At 40.9% G+C, this 27,458-nt stretch overlaps 1 protein-coding gene across 6 annotated transcripts in view; it reads right to left on the bottom strand.

Annotated features, from left to right (window-relative positions):
- Positions 1-27,458, bottom strand: part of LOC137300495 (astrotactin-2-like) — a 1,223,335-nt gene that overhangs the window by 677,593 nt on the left and 518,284 nt on the right. For all 6 annotated transcript variants that reach the window (XM_067969577.1, XM_067969574.1, XM_067969575.1 and 3 more), the window contains 2 exons: positions 18,615-18,761; positions 15,671-15,838 (listed from right to left, as the gene is read on the bottom strand). In XM_067969577.1, the coding sequence (XP_067825678.1) occupies positions 15,671-15,838; positions 18,615-18,761 (315 nt within the window). The remainder of the gene's footprint in view (positions 1-15,670; positions 15,839-18,614; positions 18,762-27,458) is intronic.

The raw sequence follows: 27,458 nt of genomic DNA, 5'->3' as shown, positions 1-27,458 counted from the left end.
CAGCCCATGCATCATTATTTTGATGATTCAAGTCTTCCAGGCAGCACAGATTGCCAACAACTTGTCCTTGCATAAAATAACACAAGGATCTGCAGCCATCACTGATATCCTGATACATAAGGGACCAGGCCAAATGTCTATCTTGTCGTGATGATTATGTCAAAGAAGAGATAATGTGGCTGACACAAAGGTTACACAAAAATAGACAAGTCAAATGTCACAAGGTAAATTATTGTGCTTAATGTGACTATGAACATGACAATCAAACAGAAAGTGTGCATTCCACACAATCCTGCTCTTTAACGCTTGGGCCAATGTCCATGTGCGATTATCCGATATCACAGCTGCAACAGACAAATGTAGCACATATGGGACCAATCTGAGAACACTAAAGCCCACAGATAGAATATACAAATTGAGCAATAATGGACACACAGGGGCAGAAACAGTTTGAAGCTGAGGGCAGGCAGCTTCAACAAAGGACAAAAAGACCATTTTTCGCTCAAATTCACGCACATATATGCTGGCACATCGACCGTGGCATTGCTCATGGTGAGTTGGAGGAAACATTGACATGTGACAGGAAATGACTGTGATACTTACAGCAGAAAATACATGTAATATGCAAGACTTGTAAGATACAGAAGAAAACTGTTAAATGGATAACAATTTGGCCAAGTAATTTTATTCATTTAACCGTTCTATTCTTTTAATCCATTTTAACTGTTCTATTAAGTTTGGCAAGAAGCTGACAATGGAATGCAAACTGGATTGCAATTGCAGTACTGCAAAAACGGTCACACTGCTGTTATAGAAAACAGAAAGTGTTTTTTTGTCATTTGCTTCATTACAATATACTATACACATTACAACAACAACTTACATTTATACAGCACCTTTAATGTAGTAAAACGTCCCAAGGCGCTTCAGAGGAGCATTATCAAACAAAATTTGACACTGAGCCACATAAGGAGGTATTAGGACAGGTGAGGTAGGTTTTAAGCAGCGTCTTAAAGGAGGAGAGGTAGAGAGGCAGAGAGGTTTAGGGAGGGAATTCAAGAGCTTAGGGCCTAGGCAGCTGAAGGCATGGCCACCAATGGTGGAGCGATTAAAATCAGGGATGCACAAGAGGCAAGAATTGGAGGAGCGCAGAGATCTCGGAGGGTTGTAGGGCTGGAGGAGGTTACAGAGATAGGGAGGGGCGAGGCCATGGAGGGATTTGAAAACAAAAATGAGAATTTCAAAATCGAGGTGTTCCCAGACTGGGAGCCAATGCAGGTCAGCGAGCACGGGGGTGATGGGAGAACGGGACTTGGTGCGAGTTAGGATATGGGCAGCAGAGTTTTGGATGAGCTCAAGTTTATGGAGGGTGGAAAATGAGAGGCTGGCCAGGAGAGCATTGTAATAGTCGAGTCTATACGTAACAAAGGCATGGATGAGGGTTTCAGCAGCAGATGAGCTGAGGCAGGGGCGGAGTCAGGTGATGTTACGGAGGTGGAAGTAGGCGGTCTTGATAATGGAGCGGATATGTGGTCAGAAGCTCATCTCAGGGTCCAATAGGACGCCAAGGTTGCGAACGGTCTGGTTCAGCCTCAGACAGTGGCCAAGGAGAGGGATGGAGTCGGTGGCTAGGGAACAGAATTTGCGACGGGGATCAAAGACAATGGCTACAGTGCAGGGACAATCTCCTCAGTGCCCTGGCCAATATCTATCCCTCAACCAGCATCACTAAGCAGATTATCTGGTCATTATCTCATTGCTGTTTGTGGGACCTTGCTGTGCGCAAATTGGCTGCCGTGTTTCCCTACATTACGACAGTGACTACGCTTCAAAAGTACTTCATTCGCTGTAAAGCACTTTGGGACGTTCCAAGGTCGTGATAGGTGCCATATAAATGCAGGTTCTTTCTTCTTTTACCAAATGCTTTCTCCACTGGGGAGGAAGAAATACAGGGAAAAGTGAACCAGGTTTGCTCCAGTGCATCATTTTGCAGCTGCCTACACAGCTGCAGTGGAAAAGAGCTGAAAACAGTATGCCTGTTCACCCACATGCCTGGGTTTTCAAAAATGTAATATTTATATTGAGTCCTGCAGAGTTCTCACCCATTTTTATACCAAGCACAGTGCAGTGTTGCTTTGTTCAACAGCATGTATTGCACCATTCACTGTTCATCAGTTCTTCAACAGAAAATAAATTTCTATCCAGCTTCATGAGAGCAAGATATAATCAGCAGCTGTTTTGTAATATCCAGTGCAATTTGCAGATATGGATGAAGGAGGTGAAATGACACTGATTAAAATGGATATGGCTTTGATTGTACTGTGTAAACACTGTTATCTGTTATCTTTTGGAATTACTAGTCTATTGAATTAAATTGCTGGGTTTTAGCTGGTGATAGCTACACCGACATTGGTGATGAGAATCAAGGCCTAAATCTTTGCTGTTCAAACACTGAATACAGCCAGAGGAAGAACATGACATGCAAGGGATATCATGTTAGCAGTTCTGATGAAAGGTCATCAACCTGAAACATTAATTCTGTTTCTCTATCCACAGATTCTGCCTGACCCGCTGAGTGTTTTCCAGCATTTTCTGTTTTTATGACATGTATGGGGTAATTTTTTGAATAAGTACTCACGACAGAGCCTCACCGATGGAGCAAGCATTGGAAATTCAGGCATACACTTTGAATAGTGCAAAACTAGTGGGCACCCTAATTTCCATGCTCTCGTGGGCAAGACTCACCGTGGGAGAGCAACATTGAAAATGTCTATTATGTTTTACTTTGGAGCTCTCAAATAATGTTAATACCCTTCTTAAATCACAAAATAGAACTACATGGTACCAGGAAAGATAATTCAGAAAAACTGACCATACATAGTTTCCATTTATCAGTATCTTACCAGCTTGGGTGTTAAGCACAGCTATTATATGGGTGCTGTAATTAATTGTCAAGTGGGACAAATGAATACCCACTCTTCCATCACCTACAAACTTGCTATGCTCTCAGAAATGGACTTTTCTATTACAGTACATGTCGGTACATCATCAATCATAAAATACCAATGCTAGAGTTGACCTCAGACATACTGCAACAGTCTACGTTACCTCTGAGTGAATCATCATCTTTTGTCTAGTGTGGACTGCATATAGACCTAATATTTAGGTCTCAATTCATTCATTGTTTAGTCTGTAACATGGGTAGGACCTACAAGTGCTCAAGAATGCTCAAAAGTAATTGAAGGTAGCCTGCAACATTCAATCCAATTTTCTTAAGCTTGTCTATTGAAATTTTAAATTCCTGCAAAAAACATTCGTGTGAAGACTGGCCAATGCTGCATTAACATTAAACAAAGTGACGTTGATTTTAGTTCTATTATCGCCCAATTTCTCGGTGAGAATGAGGCGGTCGTGAGATCGAAATTGCTGAGCAGTACTTAGGGTCCCATTCCCACTGATACCCAGCCCATAGTGTTCCGATGGGTATAGGGGCAGGCTGTGTAAGGCACCCCCACCTCCCCAGTGCAACTCAACTTAGAGCAGCCTAACTGTCACTGGCCCACTGGAGGCAGCTCTGAATACATTCCAGGCTAGGTTCTTTTAACAGGTTTTGTGGTGCTAGGAGGAACACACAAATCGCTGTGTCAATTTCTGGACCTTTGCGTGGCCCCCCCTCCATGCTTGCCTGCATCCTCTTGAATTGATTACTACTAACTCCACTCTGCTGAGGAGTTACTGGACTGACCCTTCCCCATTCCCCACACCACCCCCCCCCCCCCCCCACAATTGGCAAGCTGCCTGTCGAGGTTCAAAATGTGCTGGCAGCCACTCATATTTAAATGTGGATTGATCATCAAAATGGATGGGGTCTCCCACCGTCATCGGGCGGATAGTTCAGACGCAGCCCCGCCGACTGCCTGCCTAACCAGCACTGAAATGAAAATTGACCCCAGTGTTACACAGTGTCTAATAACCCGTAAGGAATAATAAGCAGTTTCAATAATAATGCATGCCAACAAAAGAGCTGACTGTTAATGATGTACTGCAAATAAACTTAAGCTTTGAAGCTCACAAAGGAGAGTCATAAAACTGCATGCAGCAAAGCAGGCATGAAGTAATTATTATTCTCTCACAGCAAGTGGAGCTAACAGTGAGCCCTTTCATAAGGAGATGGTTAAGCGAGAAAAGAAGTCTGGAAACAGATTTAAATCATCCATCTAGTCATTAGCTCTCCAGAAGGAACAGTTAAAATTGTACCTCATGGTGATCATTTTGTATTGTTGGTAACATATAAAAGTCAGTGCTGTGGTTTCCAAGGCTATTACTGTTAGAAAGCAATTTCCTGCACAAGCAGAATCCAATGTGTCACACATAGAATGGTTACAGCTGAGAAGGAGGCCATTCGGCCCATCAAGCCCGTGCCGGCTCTTTGAAAGAGCAATCCAGTTAGTCCCATTCCCCCACTCTTTCCCTGTAGCCTTGCAAATTTTTTCCCTTCAAGTATTTATCCAATTCCTTTTTGAAAGCCATCATTGAATCTGCTTCCACCACCCTTTCAGGCAGCGCATTCCAAATCATAACTACTCGCTGCGTAAAAACGTTTTACCTTATGTTGCCTTTGGTTCTTTTGCCAATCTCCTCAAGTCTGTGTCTTGTGGTTCTTGACCCTTCCGCCAATGGGAACAGTTTCTCTTTATTTACTTTACCTAAACCCTTCATGATTTTGAACACTAATACCAAATCTCCTCTTAACCTTCTCTGTTCCAAGGAGAACAATCCCAGCTTCTCCAGTCACACTTGAAGATTAGGGTGTCCCTTCTTGTAACTTTACTGAGCATCTCAGCAATGTTTTCATGGATAACATGCGCACTGACCTAAATGGATTTAGTCGGTTTTAATTTTACAAACACAACAAGGAGGATGGTGCTGGGAGATATTCAAGATTGCTATTTGGAACTGCACAATCTAGAACAAAAGAATGCCACCATAAGAGATTTAAAAGTTAGAAGTCGTACCGGAAAGTCAAATTGGCTCAACATACAAATGTGCAAAAGGGGTCAGCAGCAACATGCAAATATTACACCCTTGTTCAAAAAAGGGTGTAAGGATAAACCCAGCAACTGCAGGCCAGTCAGTTTAACCTCAGTGGTGGGGAAACTTTTAGAAATGATAATCTGGGGCAGAATTAACAGTCACTTGTGTGGATTGATTAGGGAAAGCCAACAAAGATTTGTTAAAGGCAAATCATGTTTAACTAACCTGATAGAGTTTTTTGATGAGGTAACAGAGAGGGTAAATGAGGGCAATGCAGTTGATGTGGTGTATATGGTCTATCAAAAGGCATTTGATAAAGTACCGCAAGGTAGGCTTACCATCAAGATTGCGGCCCATGGAATAAAGGGGGCAGTAGCGACATGGATACAGAATTGGCTAAGGGACAGGAAGCAGAGAGTAGTGGTGAACGGTTGTTTTTTGGACTGGAGGGAGGTGTACAGTGGTGTTCCCCAGGGATCGGTGCTGGGACCACTGCTTTTCTTGATATATATATATATATAAAAATGACTTGGACTTGGGTGTACAGGGCACAATTTCCAAATTTGCAGATGACAAAACTTGGAAGGGTAGTAAACAGTGAGGAGGATAGTGATCGACCTGAAGAGGATATAGACAGGCTGGTGGCATGGGCGGACACGTGGCAGATTAAATTTAAACGCAGAAAAATGCAAAGTGATACATTTCGGAAGGAAGAGCGAGGAGAGGCAATATAAACGAGAGGGCACAATTCTAAAAGGGGTACAAGAACAGAGAGATCGGGGCTATATGTGCACAAATCGTTGAAGGTGGCAAGTCAGGTTGAGAAAGCAGTTTAAAAAGCATACGGGCTCCTGGGCTTTATAAATAGAGGCATAGAGTACAAAAGTAAGGAAGTTATGATGAACCTTTGTAAAAGACTGGTTCGGCCACAACTGGAGTGTTGTGTCCAGTTCTGAGCACTGCACCTTAGGAAAGATGTGAAGGCCTTAGAGAGGGTGCAGAAGAGATTTACTAGAATGATTCCAGGGATGAGGGACTTTAGTTACGTGGATAGACTGGAGAAGCTGGGGTTGTTCTCCTTGGAACAGGGAAGAATGCGAGGTTGATAGAAGTATTCAAAATCATGAAGAGTCTAGACAGAGTAGATAGAGAGAAACTGTTCCCATTGGCAGAAGGGTCAAGAAACAGAGGACATAGATTTAAGGTGATTGGCAAAAGAACCAAAAGGTGACATGAGGAAAAACTTTTTTACACAGCGAGTGGTTAGGATCTGGAATGCACTGCCCGAGGGGGTGGTGGAGGCAGATTCAATCATGGCCTTCAAAAGGGAACTGGATAAGTACTTGAAAGTAAAAAAATTGCAGGGCTACAGGGATAGGGCGGGGGAGTGCGACTAGCTGGATTGCTCCTGCATAGAGCTGGTGCGGACTCGATGGGCCAAATGGCCTCCTTTCATGCTGTAACCTTTCTATGATTCTATACTGGTTCTTTCATCTCATCGATGTGACCATGAATGCTGAATTTTTTTGTCGTGGTCCAGTCACAGAAGCAGTAATGTGCTGAATTCCCCCTACCCCCCCACACCTAGTCTAAGAGTGCCAGACATCAAATCTTCCTGCTTGGGGAGAGAAGCGGATGGACTTTGCAAATTCTTAGTTCGTTATTATAAAACAGTTATATGAAAGCAAAGAACTATTTTGATATGTTCCTCTTGCTCCTGTGCAACTTTGAACAATTTAATGATCATGTTAACAAATACATTATTATATCTGCGCATCCATGTCCCTATAGAATTTTCCGTAGGATATGAAAAGAAGGAAGATTTTTTTAATTCTCAGAATGTGGGCATCACTGGCATTTATTGCCCATCTCCAGTTGCCCTTAACTGAGTGGCTTGCTCTGTCATTCCAGAGAGCCATGATGTGGAGATGCCGGTGATGGACTGGGGTTGACAATTGTAAACAATTTTACAACAATTTTTCAGTTGCTGTCTTTTCTATGTTTCTACCTCTCTATCTCTGTTTTTTTTTGTTTGTTGTTTTTTTTGGTGATTTGTATATTCTGAGACCTTGCAGGTAACACCTGTCTGTCTGCACACTGATTGCCTTGGCAACGGGCAGTTGAAAAAACTGTCTGTAATCACCAAGCATTGTTCTGTGAATTATAAATGCGATTTCATTTCGAGGATTTCATTTCCACATCGTTCACCTGAGGAAGGAGGTAGCCTCCGAAAGCTTGTGAATTTAAAATAAAATTGCTGGACTATAACTTGGTGTTGTAAAATTGTTTACAATTCCAGAGAGCAGTTTAGAGTCAATCACATTGTTGTGGAACTCGAGTCCATTATGGCCAGACCAGGTAAGGAGGCAGGTTTCCTTCCCTAAGGGACATTAGCAAACCAGTTGGATTTTTATGACAATCCAACAGCTTCATGGTCATTTTTTTTTAATGATATCAGCTTTTTATTTCCAGTTTTTTAAAAAAAACTGAATGCAAATAGCAAACTGCCATGGTGGGATTTGAACTCACGTTCTCTGAATTATTAGCCCAGGCCTCTGGATTACTAATCCAGTAACATTACCACTACGTTACCATACCCCATAGTTGCATTTATATAGTGCCTGTCACGGCCTCAGGATGCCCCATAAAACTTCAGAACCAACGGATTACTTTTGAAATGTAGTCACAGTTGTCGTGTAGGCAAATGCAGCAGCCAACTTCCACACAGCAAGGTTCCAAAACAGCTATGAGTTGAATGACAAATGAATTTGTTTTGGCGGTAATGTTTGAGGGCTGAATGTTCGCCAAGAAACTGAAAAACTGCCTGCTTTTCTTCAAAAAAGTGTATGGGGTCTTTTACGTCCACCAAAACAGGCATTGGTTTAATGCCACATCCCAAGGATGGGAAGAGATGATTTTGTCTGTGCATCACAATCAAACGTCCAATTCTCTTGATTTTTAGCTGGTTCTATGAATGTCAATTGGAGATTGGATCAAATAGAGTGCATATAATATATTTGTATGTCTGAATCTCTAAGATACATAATGCACAATATAAATGTATATAATATAAACATAGAAAATATATATTATATATAGCGAGATAGATAGACGACGAGATAGCGAGGCAGGCAAAGCTGCAGACCGAGCGACAGACTAACAGAGCGTGTGACAGAACGAGAGACCAACAGACATAAAAAGCATTTATAATTTTGTTACAAATAGGAAACATGAGAACACTTCCCCATACCCATAGAGGTAATCAATGAGATTAATAGATTTGGTCAGGTTCACTTATAATACAAATATTGGATTCTTAAAATATTTTTAACCACATGTAGTTTTCCGACCCAGAGAAACAGCTTTAGATTTTGCATTGGCTGGATTGCCATAGCAGCCAAAAGACAATCCATTGCAAGGACTGTAGTGATTACCTCGAGGTACCCCACACACTCAAATAGGAAGAATGCCAGCTTCAAAAGTGAAGTCGCAGGAGCATCTTTATTTGCTTATTTTTAAAGGGTGATTTAAAAATATTTTTACAGCGGTGCTCTGATTGATATTGTTTCTAAGTGATCGTTACCATGTCATTCTATACCGGTGATGTGATAGTTTGTAGTTTATGCATTATGCTTGTACCTAATTGTTAAAGAGTTCAAAGTTGCTGCTGCTGAAGAATCCTGTATGGAAAGTGTGGCTGACTTGTATTTTTCAGACTGAATAAATATCATGAGACAGAGAAGTTAAGCTGAAACTAAAAGGCAAAGAGGAAAAAAGTAAGAAAAGGAAAAAATAATACAAGAAAAGTCAGTAAAAAGAGAAAAAGCAATTGGCATTCCACATCCCCTACAAAGAGCCCCACTTTATTTTGTAGAGCCGCACACGGTAAGGCGTATACAATTCCTCATTCAAATCATACGGCACACAGAATTTAATCATGACAGTCGGAAAACAAATAGCATCATTAAAATGTATTGGAAAGTTAAATATGACTCAGAAGTTTCTTCAAGAAAAGAAGATAAATAGAAGATTGCAGTTGTGATGAGTGAATTCTAGTCTTAATTCACCCATATAAAAGGGAAACCACTCACTCATGCTTACAGTCACCTTGAGTGATTACTCTCTCGCTCTCATCAATTAAAACCAGTTACCATCCTTCATGCATGCACTATCATGCAGTATCATTCTTTCGAATAATGATGCGCACGTGCTTTAACTCTTGTGGGGATTGCATGGAGTACATGCTCATTCAGCAAGGGAAAGTTTGACATCTGCTCTGGCAGGGTCTGTTCTTCTCTGCAGTAAGTTTCACACTGCAGGCAGAAATCAAACAGTTCGGGGGGAAAAAAACATCCAAATCTTTCATCATCCATCAGCTAAAACTACAGGTAAAGTGGAAATTCATGGAGACACAGAGCCGGTGTGTGAGGTGGGAAACCAGACTGTACCTCGTGCGCAAATTGTTCACCCCAAGGACGGGTTGATAATTTGTTACAGAAGTTTCTTTTTCCAGTGTTCTCTTTTCTCGCAGCCCTCTTGATGGCACCGACGTGTGCCAGGTGAGAGCCCAGACGTTGACATTATTTGACTGTGGAAGGCATTGTAACCAAGCTCGATCCTGTCTTTACCTGACATCCCTGCAGGTGCAAACAGGGGGTCACTGGATCGTGATCAGGAGTAGGAACTAGCTGATTGCTACAGAGAGGAAACAGCGACCATTTGGAGACTCCCAACCCACACCCTGCTGGAGATCAGTTAACTCAGCACATACCAGGAATCATTAAAGTAGTATTCCTGTTATGTTATGTTAGAAAGAAGGTTCCTGAGAACCAGAAGTTATTGGACTTGAAGTTTAGGGACCAAGTGAGGCAGGAATAAAGACCAGGCCCGGAGATTAAGGGAGGTTCTACTTAGCTGAGAACCAGTGCATCAAAACAACTTCACACGTGGTGAAACTTCACCTTAGAATTTTTCACTGTTGCGTTCAGAGCTGCAGCTGTGAGACACAAACAGCAGCAGAAAATCAGATTTCTAAATCTGTGAAATCTCACAGCAATAACATAGCCAAAAGCACATGTTTTAGCCCAGACAAGAATTATCCTTTAGGGAAGATTTCTTCTGTGTGATGCGTGTAATGAAATCGTAAATCCGCTCTCTTATCAATGGATTTATGACTTCATTACAGCAGAGTAAAAGAAATCCTTCCCCCTTGTGCCTACATCTGCTAAATCTTTGATAAAATACATCTCCTTGTTCACTGAGGCTACTTTCATGAAGTCCTGTGAATTGATTAAGTTAATGTTGACAGATGAATTAAATGATACCGTGTCAGAGACTGGTTTACTTGCTACTTATGCATTAATGTAAGAGAATGTGTTCATTAAATAAGACCACAAGATAACACAAGCCAAGGGCAGTCTGGCCCACAATCCTGCTTCTTCCACAGACAATATCTTATTTACCTCAATAATACTGTACCCCACCCGATCACCTGGGGGGAAACTCTGCATAAATATAATCTTATTACCAAAGATGATAAGGCAAAAGTCAAAAATATTTATCCATCTTCAGGTCTCCACTATTCAACCCTGGCCTGCTATAGTACCCCCCCCCACCTCGCCTCAGCAGTGCAGGAACTATTTTATCCCACAGAGTATTTGTGGTCATCCCAAAAGTTTTAGTGACAGTGAGGCCAGTAATTAATAAACCTTTAATGAACATACTTAAAAGGTAACCGGCCAAAAAACTGTAAGCTGGTTAAATTTACTGCTGACACAAAAGTGAGGAAGGCAGAGGTGAAGAGTGTAATAAAGGATTTATAAAAGGATTTCGATTAGTAATACAATTGGACAGATGAGAGATTCAGGAGAGGTCCCTAAGGATTGGAAGAATGGCTAAGGTTATTTAAAAAGGGAGATATTTTGGGATACAACAGACCAATCGGTTTCACCTTAGCTATCAAAACATATTTAAAATGATTTACAAGGATGAAGTGGGGGAAAATCTAAGATTCGTCAGCTTGATGAAGAATGCTAAATGAGCTTGCTGGAGTTTTTGAAGATATTACTGCCACGTTGGACAAGAGAATTGTCGTGGATCTTATGGTCCAAAATCCCTGAGACCTGGTGGTACAACGACACCATATGTGCAGATAGAATTTGGTGCAGCATCTGGTTATGTCAGGTGCCCATCCCTTTTTCTGCCTGTTAACAATTCTGTCACATGATACAACCACCCACATAAGTATTGTAGCAACTTGCAAATGAGGGAAATACATCATACAGCTAATTTCCCATCATTTGCACCCTAGCAACACCTGTGTGCCTCTGGCATCCAATGTTGCAAAAGGCCTTGGGGGAGGGGGGCATTTAAAAGGCCAATTTCAACAATGCAATTGATCAAGAGCAATTGTCTATATTATGGAAACCAGCATAATGGGAAACCGGCTATTATTTAAAAAACTGTTCTATCAGTCACAGAGGACTGATAGACCGCTTATCCTGTAAAAGGCTTTGCAGCGATTTCCGCAGCTGAGTTGTAAATATCCCCAATGCCCGCCTGAAATACTTAAATGCTCCAACCCTGAGAAATGGGCCTGGATCAGGGGCGCAAAGAGGGGTGGGTGGAAGTCCCACCCTGCCGCACTGTTAGCGGAAAAGTTCAACCACAGAAAATTCTGCCCCTAGGTTTTTAGATTTTGAAAACATTTTGATAGCTAAGGTGAAGAGTCATGGGATTGGGGTAAATGAGAAAACTAGCAATAAACAGGAAAGCAGGTACCCTTAAATGGAAACATTTCAATTTGGCAACTGATGATGAGTGTGGTTTCCCAAGAGTTAACCTTGGGGCCCTTGTTATTTATAATTTTAGGAATAATGCAACCAGGTTCAGGATGATCTGGATCTTTTGTGAAACTGGTCCAGCATGTTGGCAGATGCAGTTTAATGTTGCCAAGTGCAACATAGTTAGTATGAGGGTAAAGATAGAAAATAAGAAGTATTTGTTTCAGGAAATGTCAGTGAACTAAAGATGAATGTAATTTGGGAGTTGTGAGAAAAAAAACAATTGAAACAATCAGCCACAGTGAAAAGGACAAATCGGAGACTGATTTGCATTAGCAGAGATATAGAAAACAGATCAAAAGAGGTTAAGTTAAGATACTGGTTATACCACATCTGGAGTGTTCATCACCCTAACTTAAGAAGGATTTAATGGCTTTAAAGGATGCAATGTAGAACAACAAGAACGGAGCCAAGGTTCAAAAAATTAATTAAAAAGTTAAGGATTATTTTCATTGGTAAAACAACTTTAAGGTGTGAAGTCAGATGGGGGGGGGGCGGGGGGCGCGGGTTTTTTTTTAAGTGCCTTGCGAACCAGTGCATGAACACACAATTGATCAAAATCTACTTGAATGACCTGGATACCAGAACCAAATGTATACTGGTCAAACTTGCTGTTGCTGTAAAAATAGGGCAAGAGTCAAGATAGGAGACAGATCAAAAGCTTTGCATTAGGCTTTAAATTAGTTATGAAGATGGCGGACACAGTTGGAATACTAGTTTCAGTTTTCACCCCATCACTTAAAAAAGAAACACAAAAAAGACCAGCAGGGTCCTGAGTGCAAATATGATGAGCTATGAAGAAAGATTAAACAAGCTTAAGCTTTATGGTCTAGAAATACGGTGGTAATGGAGAACAAATCCAATATTCATTGATAAAGCATCATTGATTTCATGGAAGTAGTTCTACTCTTGGTCTGCAGACATTACTCTGCAAGCTGGATAGAAATTGGTGAAATGGAAGCCTAATAATTGAGATACCCTGTGGAAATGAAATTGTTCCATTTATAAGACTTCACTCATTAAGAAAAGCTCATTTTTATTGATTTATGTACATTACCTGAGAAAATGATCCCTTGTAAAAATTAATGTTCCCATTAACCAAGCACCCTGATCCCTGACCTTCTCAACCTCCATCATCAGTGCCATTCACAGACTTGTCAATGCAAATAGCTGCTGCTCCGAGTGGAAATGTCAAACAAATGTATCAGCTGAAGAAGAAGCCAAGTATAAAAATTCTTCTTTTACATTCTAACCTTACAATCCAGCAGACTGAAGTTAAACATTCAAATAGGGCAGGCATTTTCTATGGAAAAGGCCATTAGAACCTGCTGACCCAGAATGATTAAGTATAGTGAGGCAATGCAAGATAACAGAAATTAAAAACTGCCTTGTCCTTCAGAATCCAATTTACTATTAATTAAAGAAGTCTTTGGAGCTGACTATACTTGATAACTTCATTTGAATTTGACATTTTAGCAGATATTGTTAACCATCTGTTAAACAAGGCTATGGTGAATAAAAAATATAGGGGTGAGTTTCACGTTGGGTGCGTTTCGGGCGGCGAATGGGCGAGGTGATTACGTCACACGCCCAATTTCGTCGGTGAGAGGCCAGAATCATTTGGTGGTCGGGCCTCATTTGAATCTCATTGGTGAGCTGCCCGTGCACCTCAGACAGACTCAAGATGGAAGAAAACCCGGGAAATATTGCCACAAAGATGGTAAAATCCAGCTGCTAACCAGTCGAATAAGTCCAACCAGAGCTGACAACCTTGTTCTCCCAAGAATAGCTCCCTTGTGTTGCCATTAAAGAAACTTAAAAGGACTTAAATTTATATAGTGCCTTATCACATCTTCGGAATCCCCCCAACGCACTTCACAACAGAAAGGAAGAACGAACTTGCATTTATATAGCGCCTTTCATGACCTCATGACATCCCAAAGCACTTTTACAGCCAATGACGTACTTTTGAATTGTTAGCCACTGTTGTAATGTAGGAAATGCGGCAACCAATTTGCGCACAGCAAGGTCGCACAAACAGCACTGTGATAGTGACCGGATAATTTGCTTTAGTGATGTTGGTAGAAGGATAAATATTGGCCAGGACACCAGGGAGAACTCCCTGCTCTTCTTTGAATAGTGCCATGGGATCTTTTACGTCTACATGGAGGGGGCAGTCGGGGCCTTAATTTAACATCTTATCCGAAAGATAGTGCAGCACTCTCTTAGTACTAAATTTCTACCAACAGATTGGAGCATCCACTCCCTTATCATTAAACAGACTCTTCAGTAAGTTTATAAATTGTCAAAGCTTGTCCAATGGACCACCTGTCCACTTTTTAAAAAGTGACTTTCATACCAGTCCAGAATTATACAATGCCCAGAATAAAACCAGGTGGTTTCACTTCTTGGACCCAAAGATTGATCTGACTCCTCAGTTCTCATATGATTTTTGTGTTGATGCTCAGTAAAAACCAAATGCCATGTAGCAGCCTAAATTAAAGATTTTCTTTTTAGCTTAAATGCCATCTGCTCCCCCCCACCCCCCAAAACACCAAATGAAAAAGGTTGAAGTTGGTATTTATTTTGATAACATTAATAAGGGGAAAAAGTAACTCAATCCAGCTCCATATTTGCTTGATGTAGTTACATTTTTCACGTTGCACTTGTGATAACAATGCTTTTCGAAACCTTGTTTTGCTTATCTCAACAAGGAAACAGAGGAGGCATTCATTCCATCAGCCAAATAGCACTGAAACTGCTTGACATGGAATAAAACAATTTTGGGCCAGAAATCGTGCGGCACAGGGTGGCAACACTCAACGCAGCTCCTGCGAATTAAATGAACGAATGTACTTACTGCGGGCTCTGCGGCATTCGAATTGCTTGATTTAGAAACTTTTAAAAAAATTGAGCATCATCAACCCCAGCCTCTGAGCAGCGTGAGTTGACGCGCATGGAACAGTCTGTGAGAATAGAAGACACGCCCACAAAATCTGTCAGGAAGAGAAGTCACGCCCACAGATTGAGGCTACATTGCTCAAGCAGGCAAGCAGACTTCATTCATTTAAAGTTAGTATTCTGGATGTCACTGTAAATAAAAATGTTTTTTTTTATATATATAAAAAGCCAAAGAAATAATTAAATTAACTTAAAAAGAGACAGAAGGGAAAATTAAAATAATAATTTTTTTAATTTTTAAATATTTTTAATGATCAAAAACTAAAATAAGGAGTAAAAGAGACTCCACATTTTTAAAATTTAATTTTTAGTTGTTTGGCAGTCATTAAAACTAACCGTGCTTTTAAAACTTAGTTTAGATCTGGTATTTTCAAGCTTATCTGTTTGGTGGCATAATTAGCTGGGCAGATGAGCAAGTTAATGATTTTTCAATGATTCCTCTGATTGCAGCGTGCGCTGGCCCTTTAATTCGAAGCTGTCAAATCGCTGGTGAACCACTAGGAGTGAGTTCACGACTTCCGCGTTTTAGTGCGCGTGTGCAAACTTGGGAACTTGCTTCTTCAATTCGCCATTAAAAATGGAGAGCGCTGTTGAGCTCCGTTATTTCGGGAGCAATTTCTGGCTCAATAAAGGTGCAATAGTGTTTTTCTTTCCACCCAATTATATATTTAAAAGAAGAGAAACCAAGAAGCACTAATTAACCCGTATTTAGTGCAACTGAAAAGATGGTTAAAATAAGCACCACAAATTGTAAATAAATAAATAAGCACAAAATTGGGTAAATCCCACATGTAACAGTCTGGAGGCCGAAAGCTACAAGACTCATGACTTACCCGTTTCTTCATCACAGAGATGCTCACATGGCTCCAATGTCCTTTGCCCACAAAGGTCTCTTGTCCATGGAGATGTGGAGTTGATTTGGTAAAACAGTGATAACTTGGCTGGATTTAACCAGTCTGAAACATCCAGAAAGCTTCCCTCACTGACAACAAAGCTGCTCCCTGAACAATGCAGAAAGGCATAAGTTAAAGGCATCTGAACAATGCATTTTGACACAGTTTTTCCTTTTAATTAAAGCACCTGTTCAAGGCATGCCAAAAAAAGTGTCTGATGGACAAAAGAATCAAGAATAATGAACATTTATGTTTCAAATAGGTGAGAGCAATTCAATCAAGAGACTCAGATGTCATTGAAAACAACGAAAATAAAGCTGAAGCAGATTATGGGCATAGCCTGAACTGCTCTAAGGAATTATTGCTTTTAACTCATTGTCCTTGTCCCCACTAGATCCCAGACAATTTGACGTCCTCACTTCTTCTCCAGCACAACAACTATCTCTGTGGTCGCAAATCCACTGGACTACACTTGCTGACCACCTGGCTTTGCCACCTATTGCCAAATATGGCTTAATTATCTCAAGATCTACCATGTCTCCTATTCCATGGTCAATTCCACCAACTATTCGAAGATCATTCGGGACAGCAGGAACAACTTCAAACTCCTCTAACAGACAAACAATCTACTTTGAACACCTTCTACTGTACCCTCCATCCTCACCTCTGACATCAGAGGAGCTCACGAATACTTTGCTCCCTACGTCTTTCAAAACCAATCATCCCCACCTGTCATTAAAAAACCTTCACCCCTCTATCCTCTATAATTACCCTTTATTTTCAACTTTCCCTTTTTTCTCAAGTCCTCCCATTTTACTGAAGACACCTTGTAAACCCTCTAATCAGGCTTCACTCTATCCACAACACCTAAACCACACTGCTCAAAGTCACCAACCGTATCCTGTATCGCCTCTAGCTCTAGACCCTACAATCACCTTCCAGTCCTTCAACATTAGGCAACTACTTCTTCCTCACTTCCCTCGCTGCACCATCAGTAGTTACTCCTTCAACCACCTTGCTGTCACTCTTGGAAATGCTCTCCCTCAGCATCATTGGCTTGTCACCGACCCCACCGCCTTCACAAACCACAATACCCTCTCCTTGAAGCATGGTTTGTCCTTCTGACTCTCCTCAGTTTTAGCCCCTGCTCAGTGTTCACTCACTATGCATCTCCCTTTAAAACAATCTGAAACATCTTTTTGTATGGAATGAGCACTGTCGGAACATAATCTGTTGTAAATCAATGAGCTACTAATTATGACTTTTATCTTTTTAAATTTTAACCTGTGTAATCATGAGATGAATCACATTGGGGTTGAGTCTATGGCAGTGAAAATTGTATCATGTTTACAGTAAGGAATGGGCTAGGTTTCAGGTGGGATGTCTTTTTCAGATACTGACAGACCAATCCCATATTTCCAGCATTCTCTCTTCTGCACTCATTTTTTCCCCCTTTATCTACAAAAGTTTTAAGTGCCATTGACAATCTTCTGTTCACCTTCCAATCACAGGTCATTAACATCAACTGCTTTGCTTAGTTGTAGCCATTGAGCCTATCATCCAATTTGTATTCACAATGAATATAAGGAGTATGCTTTTATTGGGTATTCTTAAAAGCCTAGTTTAATCACAAAGATCACTACATTCCAATTTTGTCAGTTTTCTAACAAGCTTTCACCACAATATCTTATCTCTTCTTTTCAGTAGTATATTTAAATACATTTATATACATGTTGATAAAGATGCGATCTTTAGACAGATTTAATGTGTGCTTCCATGGTAGATGGAAATCACAAAGCATTTGGGTGTGCATGTGATCTATTGGCTCCATCACCACCAAGAAATTGTGCCCAATCAAGCCAAACTGGAACAATAATTGCATTGGATATATATCAGGCTACTGGTGTTAAATTTAACAATGATGATCAGTAGTTGATAAAACATTTGAGTTTTATCCCATAGAGATTTGCTAATTGGGATCTTCTGATGGAAATAAAACAATCTACTTTATCAAGATGCTCCAGGATTGATCTGAACATATTGAGTATCAATTAGTTTCTAAAATAGTTCTCCCCAGAACTAAAAGTCTCCATTAAGGATATTGGTTCCGAATGTGACTTTGCCAAGAGTGTCGATGTCAGCACTGGAGCCCATTTTGCTCAAGTTGTCACATTCTAACTCAAATATTGATCTTGTCTTTTGAGAATGATATAACCCAGACAATGGTCCTCAACATCAGAAGAATCTATTCTCTTTTCCAGAAGTTTGTGGCTTTTGATCATTTTTGAAGTCACTGTATGAACTGATAAAGATGGTTCACCAACCGTAAGGAACATGGGTATGAACTGTCCAATTAACACAACCAGGCATGTCACCTGCTAACAATATTAGTTGATAGCATGAAGATGATTAAAAGCAAGAAAGAAAAAAAATGAAATAATTTTAACCCAATGGAGAGGGCTATATATTTGGCAATTATATATATTTGATGAATTATTTTTGTATAATTTTTCTTTACTTGAATTTTTAAATAATTAAGACACATGACATTGGATGAATAAGCCAGAATAAAACTAATTTTCACAAATACATTACAGAACAGCATCAATTGCCATTATTTTCCAGCATTCATACTGACGTGTCCGTAATGTTGTTTGCTTTGAGAACACCACTGTACCAAATGACCATGAAAAATTATTTGGATGGGAATAAACTTATCCAATGTCCAAAATCAAAAGGCGCAGATCACTGTTGGTATTCAGCAACCTCCAAGGATTGCAATGCGGAAATAACTCACATCAACCAAACGAATATCACACAAGCAACTACGATCAACGACTCTGCCTTTCTGTTTTCTGTAAGTACCCATAAGGGAAAAACTCACCATCAGCAATGAAGTGCTCAGGGACGTGTAGGGTCACCTTCACCATCAGAGGGCATGTCAAGTGGCCTCCGTAGACCACAGTTAGGACACAGCTGCTCACAGTGATTAAAGTGAGGGCAGTTCTATTCAAAGGGCTCCTGGGAGAACCTAGGAAACAAAGTAATTCTTTTCAAAAGATCATACCCAGCCACATTCTGTGTCATACCTCAATACTGCTACAGTCTGCACAGGACTTGGATTTCAACTCTTCAGTCACTATTCTCTATTTGTTCTTTTTTTTCTCCATTCAGTTTGAAGTGTAAATGCCGTATTAAAAGTCGTCCATATCCAAACCATTGTTATTGGAGAATGAAATAGGTCCCACAACACTGAGTCAAATCTGGGCTCATTCTACAATCACACAATGAAAACTTTACATTCTCTTGAAAATGCTTGTTTTATATTGTCTCTGAAGAAAAAGATTACAATGGATAAAATATTCACAAAAGCTGTGGAAAAAAGGATTGATACTCAAACATATTTCCTATCCATGTACAGCACTCCATAAACTTTCATTTTCCCTAATTAAAAAGTCAAACACAATGTAATTTCCAGACCGATCATAATCTAAGGATTTAAACACAATCTGTGACATGAAGGTTTTCATTTCAAGCATAGAAGAGGAGAGTGTCCTTGCCAACACCTAATCAATTAGCTGTCAACCCAAGGGCTTGCTTTTAGTTTAAAAGTATGTTCAGATTTAAGGACTGTGCCAAGTTTGTACACAGTGCTTGTTTTACATGCATATATAATAACCATCCGCTTTTAAAAAAAATCTGCTTTGAAATTTAATTAAACTCGCGACATGAAAATAAAATCAAGGTGAAACAATTCCAAGTTGGCCAACCTTGTCAACTGCATCTCATGTGGTTAAAATATATACAGTAAAATCGCGTTGAATAAGACAGGTTCACACTGATAAAAATGTAGCTTCCATCTAGACTTCCTAAAAGAAAAATAGCAATGTCAGTGCGGATTAACTCTGAAACTTGTTGATGAGTCTGGGTTTGTAAATGAATGGATTTAAATATATTAATGCTGAATATTGAACTTTCATTTGGACAATGAAACCTACAGCACTGTGGCTGGTAATTGAACATAAATGTAGAGGAAAACTGGCAGTTTTAAGCTATAGGTGGAGGTGAATATTTTATTGTTAAACTGTACAAATACGAATAAAATCATTTTCAAAATGCAGAAAGACTAAACTATAACAGCTGGAGCAGCTGAAAGCAGGGCTTCCACGTGGGCCATCAGCAGCATCAGAATTGTATACCATCACAATCCGTAACTTCATGGCTCAGAATATCCCTCGTCCATCACTGTCAAGCCAGTTGACCAACCCTGGTTCAATGCGGAGTATAGAAGATCACACCGGAAGTAGCAATAGGTGTACTTGAAATGAGGCACCAACCTGCTGAAGCTACAACACAGGACTACATGCATGGTAAACAACAAAAGCAGCATACTATAGTTGGAGCTAAGTGATCCCAAAACAAACGGATCGAGTCAAAGATCTGCAACCCTGCAAAATCCAATCATGAATGGTGGCTGATAATTAAGCAACTAATGGAAAAAAGAGGCTCCATGAACATCCCCATTGTTAACAATAGTGGAACATAGCGCATGAGTGCAAAAGACAAAGCTGAAGTGTTTGCAACTATCTTCAGCTAGAAGTGCCAAGTAGATGATCCTTTTCATTCCTCCTCCTGAGGTTCATCACAGATGCCAGTCTTCAGCCAATTCTATTCACTCTAAGTGACATCTAGAAACAGCTGAGTGCATTGGACACACAAAGGTTACAGGCCTTGACAACATTCCAGTTGTAGTGCTGAAGACCTGTGCTCCAGAACCAGCTACATCCATAACTAAGCTGTTCCAGTACAGCTACAACACTAGCTTCTATCTGGCAATGGGGAAAATTGCCCAGTTATGTCCTGTCCACAAAAAGCAGGACAAATTTAAACCAGACAATTACCGCCCCAACAACCTACTCCCAATCAGCAGCAAAGCAATGAAAGGAGTCATCAACAGTACTATCAAGTGGCACTTACGCACCAATAACCTGCTCACTGATGCTCAATTTAGGTTCTGCCAGGACCACACAACTCTAAACCTCATTACAGCCTTGGTCCAAACATGGACACAAGAGCTGAATTCCAGAGTTCAGATGAGAGTGAGCGCCCTTGACATCAAAGCAGCATTCGATCGAGTGGCGCTAAGCAGCCCTAGTAAAACTGAAGTCATTTACTAGAATGGTGCCAGGGATGAGGGACTTTGGTTATGTGGAGAGGCTCGAGAAGCTGGGGTGTTTCTCCTTAAAACAGAGAAGGTTAAGGGGAGATTTGATAAAGGTGTTCAAAATCATGAATGGTTTTGACAGAGTAAACAAGGAGAAACTGTTTCCAGTGGCAGGAGGGTTGGTAACCAGAGGACACAGATTTAACTTAATCGGCAAAAGAGCCAGAGGCGACATGAGGAAATATTTTTTTATGCAGCGAGTTGTAATGGTCTGGAATGCACTGCCTGAAAGGGTGGAGGAAGCAGATTCAATAGTAACTTTCATAGGGGAATTGGATAAATACTTGAAGGGAAAAATTTACAGGGCTATGGGGAAACAGCAGGGAAATGGGGCTAATTAGATAGCTCTTTCAAACAGCTGGCACAGGCACGATGGGCCGAATGGCCTCCTCCTGTGCAGTAACTACAATGATACTATGAATGGGGATCGGGGGAAAACTCTTGTGTGGCTGAAGTCATACCTGGCACAAAGGAAACTGGTTGTCTTTGTTGGAGGCCAATCATCTCAGCCCCAGGACATCGGAGCAGGGGCTCGTCAGTGCAGCATCCTATGACCTCCTCTCCATCATAAAGTCAGAAGTGGGCTACTCGCTGATGAGCTCCATTCGTTTTCAGCTCCATTCACAATTCCTCAGATCCAGGCTTGTGAAGATAAGTGGTAAGTAACATTTGTGTCACACGAGTGCCAGGCAATGACCATCTCCAACAAGAGAGAGCAAAATCACCTCACCTTGACATTCAACAGCATTAGCATCGCATTGCAGCAACTTGCCAAGGCTTTTTTGGTAGCACCTCCCATACCCATGACTTTCCACCGCCTAGAAGGACAAAGGAAGCCGATGCATGGAAACACCATGATCTCCAAGTCACATACCATCCTGACTTAGACATTTGTTGCTGGGTCAGAATCTTGGATCACCCGACCCAACGACATTGTGGGAGCACCTTCACCACACGGACTGCAGCGGTTCAAGAAGAAGGCCCACCACCACCTTTTCAAGGGCAACTTGGGATAGGCAATAAATGCCGGCCCTGCCAGTGATGCCCACATCCGAAGAATTAATTTTTTAAAAATTGGATAGACTTTGCAAGAACATTATTAACAAGTTCATAATCATTCCAAATTGGAGAGGGCGGAATGTCCACCAGGGTGGGGGTGGTAAGGGGTTTTGCCCAAACTTAAACAACAGTAAAGAGAATCAGTGAGGTAGATTAAGAGAAGCATGATGTGAAAAACTTAAGGACATAAATCAGAAGCTAAAGAAGAAGCCACAATCTAAATGTAATTTCAGCAATTAAATCTCTGTGTTTAGAATCATTGACTCGTGGAATTGATAGCAACCTGGTGCAGTAAATCCTGACTCAGTTGAAGCATTCAGAAGCAAACTGGATCAATTCCTGATTGATCGGAGAGTGGAGAGGTATGGCTTGGATGCAGGAGGGGAATGATTAGTCTTTAACTTGGATCCTTAAATAGGACTTGGATGATGAAGCATTAGATACAGTGGTCACTCACTGTGGTTTAGAAATTTTGATGCAGATCACTTTTAAATAAAAATATAGCTCCATATGTTTGAATCAGTGACAGACTTACAGATCATAAATGTCACTCCCAATATTTCCCCAGTATTGACAACTCCATGGATGGTGTAAATGGCCTTCTCTCACTTCTACACTTTCATCAAATATTGTGACTGGAGTTAGATGGTCTTGTTACTTGCGCACTTTTTGGTTGCTCTCTCCCTTTTATAGATTAATAACTCTCAGCGTGGAGATCCCCCACCCCATCCCTTGTGGCTGCCTATTTTCTTTCTCTCAACTCTGCAGGCCCAACCTTATTCGTCCTTCTATCTCCTCTGCACATCCATCTGTTCTCTGTTTCCCTCTGTTGCAGGCCTGGGTTTGCCTCATTTCTCTCACATTTTTCCTGACACCTATCCCTGATCCATATTACTCTTTTTTCCATGTCTTGCTCTTCTTTCAATGTTCTTCTTTCCCCCTCAGCAGATGGCTCACATGCCAAAAGAATGCTGGGCAGATACATTAGAAGAACTCAGATGATAACAGGATTGTTCTTGGTAACCATTTTTTTCTGCTCAGACCCCAATACAAGTTAATCCATGAAATTTAGCAGCATCATAACTATACTTATTCCAAGATATGGGAGGAAATGGTCCTGGAATCATTGCGTCTCTGAGTGCACTTGCACTGGTGGAGTGAGGAGCTCACATTATTAGCCGGGTTAAGCGGGGTGAGTTTATTTCAATGATTTTAAATGTGCTTCCTGTGCAGCCCTAGTAAAACTGAAGTCATTTACTAGAATGGTGCCAGGGATGAGGGACTTTGGTTATGTGGAGAGACTCGAGAAGCTGGGGTGTTTCTCCTTAAAACAGAGAAGGTTAAGGGGAGATTTGATAAAGGTGTTCAAAATCATGAATGGTTTTGACAGAGTAAACAAGGAGAAACTGTTTCCAGTGGCAGGAGGGTTGGTAACCAGAGGACACAGATTTAACTTAATCGGCAAAAGAGCCAGAGGCGACATGAGGAAATATTTTTTTATGCAGCGAGTTGTAATGGTCTGGAATGCACTGCCTGAAAGGGTGGTGGAAGCAGATTCAATAGTAACCCTCCTGCCACTGGAAACAGTTTCTCCTTGTTTACTCTGTCAAAACCATTCATGATTTTGAACACCTTTATCAAATCTCCCCTTAACCTTCTCTGTTTTAAGGAGAAACACCCCAGCTTCTCGAGTCTCTCCACATAACCAAAGTCCCTCATCCCTGGCACCATTCTAGTAAATGAGGGGAGACTCACAGAATTCAGAGCATGTAGCCCTTAAAGAGCTGATGCTCAAAATTAAAGAGTTTCAGCCACTTAATGGTAGGTGGCTTATGTTTTAAAAAAAAATTGTTCTCCAGATGTGGGCGACACTGACAAGGCCCTATAAAGATGATGGGAGGGCATTTAGAGTCAACCACAAATTGTGGGACTGGAGTCACATTTGGCCAGATCAGGTCGGGGTGGCAGATTCTCTCTGAGGGCATTAGCAAACGTGATGGGTGTTTGTAACAATCTGGCAACTTTTCATAGTCATTTTTCTGATGCTAGCCCACAAATTACCAGATTTATTGAGTTCAGTTTCACAACTTGCCATGGTGGGATTTGAACTCATGATCTCTGGGTTGCTAGTCCAATACCATAACCACTCTCAAAATTGGTTACAGACTGTATGGGGGAGGGGGGGAGTGGGGAGGAGAGACAAACTGACAGGCAAGGTTGAATGGGTAGACAACGTAACATTGAAAGACAAAATGGAAACTGCGAGCAAACAGTAGAGTGGTGCAGCCCCACCATTCCATGTCTGGCAGGAGATGACAGCTAGACTGAATGCTGTGCATCGTACCTGCATAGAGATACGAGAGAAGACAGAAATTGAAAGAAAGCTGGTATGGTAAGAGTAACTAACAGTAACATGTACCAGGTAGATGGCACATACCACTAGGTATAATTTTTCAATCTGTTCTACATTTACTGCTTGCCCATGCCAAGCCTTCACAGCACTTTCATTTTGTTTCAAGCACACTATCTCTCAGTGGGGCACACAGTCAAGATACAATGTTCAATTGAAAACCTTGCCACACTCACATCTTCCAAGGGCTTCAAATTGGACATATGGCAGGAATCAGTGATCCCCTGCACTTTGGGAAGTGCACTAACAGGGTGATATCAGCGGTGTTCAATAGGAAAGGATATCAAAGTGCTTGTCAGGCAAAGACTTCAGTCACCATTTTGAACATATGTGGTCAGTACAGTAGCTAATATTGCAATGCTAGCCAGGAATGAGCCGTAGGCATAAGGGTAGTGATGATCTTGCCAACAGCTGGCATGCCATCCTATGATACAAAATTGCTGCAGTAGTCCCTGCTGCAGATAACAAACTCTGCCCGGCTGACCTGTGGCAAGCTAGTAGCTGTCTGCAGTCAATGCCAACTGTGCCAAGGTTTGTAAGATGATCTGGGGCATGCTGATCTTGTACCACCTCCACTTTTAAATACTCAAATGAGGTAAATTAAAAATAGACTTAACTTAAATGGCAATCGATTTACTTTATTAAAACATTCAGAAATATGAAAACATCTGACAAAAACATTGCATTAAAAAGTCTATAAACATTACAAAACATTGATCGAAACACCATTTCTGACCTCCTGCACCTAGAGTTTCCCTTTCTCCCATTCCAGATGAACTCTTCAGAAATATAAATTTATAAAAGGAAAACAACCCAAAGAGAAAGAGAAGCAGATACTGAAGAGAATAACCAATGTGAGAGATAATTCAGAAGAAATATTAATTTTAATATATATATTGTATATGGTTGTTTCGACTTTGTGCGATAGTGTAAAATGAGTGATATCAATTCAACTGCCTGTTATACATCTTTCCCAATTTTGATTTCAATGGGAAGGAAAATAGGGAGATATGTATAATAGGCAGCTCAATCAATAACACCCATTTTACATATCACTCAAAGTCAAAATTACTCCCCCACAGCGAATCTCCATCACATATCAAATTGTCAAAAGTATTAAAAAAATGTTGGTTTCTTCTAACCTGGAGGTTAAAATTTAAGAACACCTGCCAATCTGCAACCTTCCCTCACCAACAGCAATTAAGCTCAATATGTGCCTTTTTGCGACAAGCTGAATTTGTGGCCTTCATCGAAAAGGTCAGTTTAGACTCACTTCTTTCTTAGCAGCAGAATAATACATTGTGTGTTACACGGCAGCCAAATCCGGTCATTATAAATTAGCATCTCGTCCAACTTTGCAGTGCCACTGGAGATCCACTTGTAAATGGAGAGGAGTCGGTTTTTGTCTTTAATGCCTGGAAGGTGATCTGACGGAGTGGATCAATGGAATTAAGATCAGGTGGGTTTTATAACGGGTGAACAATCTGCTCTGCCAGATCCCTATCCAGGGGATGATGACGAAAGTTTACCCCGTATTACAATGCAATCCAAGCTCAACATTTTCTATGCATGCACACCGGCGAGAACTCAAACAGAAGCATGCGGAACAGTTCCACATTTATTGATTTGTTTATTTTATATTTTGGCTTTCATTGTGGAAAGTAAAATATGGGCCATCTAAGTTCCAAATTTGTTGGGCTTACAGACTACTTTATTTTCCTGCTCGACTCACAGTAAGAATTCAAATACTGTGAGATGCAAAAACATACTGTTTATCAATATTAATAATCCAATTACTATTAATTCAGGACAGAGTGATCCGCTCCCCATGTATTCATTATCTTTAGGAAACCACCCATTATTTTTTCAAGGAGCTAAACTCCAAATCGTGGGCCATTGATTGCTTCTACACCCCACAGTACACAACAGGAGGAAAACTGCTTGAGTGCAGCTTATTAAATATGTACGCCTGTTTACATTAAACTGATGTGTAACTTTCTGTACATACGCAACACATCAACATAAATATACACTGTAACAATGCTTTGTGGGGGAAAGGGATCAAGCTTTATTTAATTAAAAAAAATATTTAGTCAGCTCTGCTTGAATAAAATGATTGAAAAAGCACCTCAAGGTGAATTGGCACCTACTTTTGACTCAAAGTGCCCGTTTGACACAAGTGTGAATAGAAGCAGCATTTAGAATAGTCTGCTAATCCAGGAGAGACAGTGAGGCATTCAAAAATAAAACCACCAGCATACTAATCCATTTTTACTTTTGCCTGTCAAAGAAATCCATTCGTCTTGCGTCAATAAGACCTTAGTGAACTGATTTTAACGAAGGCCCCATTTCCTGTGCAATTGCTGGGAGCCATACAAACATAATCAATTTAAATCAGACCGATGCCAGACTCAAAAGGCATCTGGTGGGTTTGCAGCCTGGTGCACACTACAGCTACATAACTGCGATTCCCCACACGTATGAGATGTAGCTTTCAACTGTGTCATCAGCAGAGGGGGCTGACAGGAAAATGGGAAGGGAGTAGGGTAAATCAGCACCCTGCCTGCTCTTGCCTGCCTTGGTCGAGACCTGTGTGGTAGTTGACTGCCATCCCCACGACTTGTGAGTGGTGCAAAGGAGAAAAAAAGAACAAACTTTCATTTATGCAGTACCTCTCATGACCTTGGGATGTCCCAAAGCGCTTTACAGTCAATGAAGTACTTTTGAAGTGTAGTCAGTGTTTTAGTGGAGGGAAACGCGACTGTCAATTTGCATACAGCAAGGTCCCACAAACAGCAATGAGATAATGAAAAGATAATGTTATTTTTTAGTGATATTGGTTGAAGGATAAATTTTGGCCAGAACACCAAAAGAACTCCCCTGCTTTTCTTCAAATAGCGCCATTGGATCTTTTACATACACCTGAGTAGGAAGAGGAGGCCTCGGTTTAACGTCTTATCCGAACAATGGCAACGCTGACAGTGCTGTTGCATCGAGATGTCAGCCTAGATGATGTGCTCAAATCACAGAAGCAG

The sequence above is a fragment of the Heptranchias perlo genome, chromosome 31, assembly GCF_035084215.1.
Source record: "Heptranchias perlo isolate sHepPer1 chromosome 31, sHepPer1.hap1, whole genome shotgun sequence".
Taxonomy (NCBI): domain Eukaryota; kingdom Metazoa; phylum Chordata; class Chondrichthyes; order Hexanchiformes; family Hexanchidae; genus Heptranchias; species Heptranchias perlo.
This window is presented reverse-complemented; position numbering and strand designations above follow the sequence as displayed.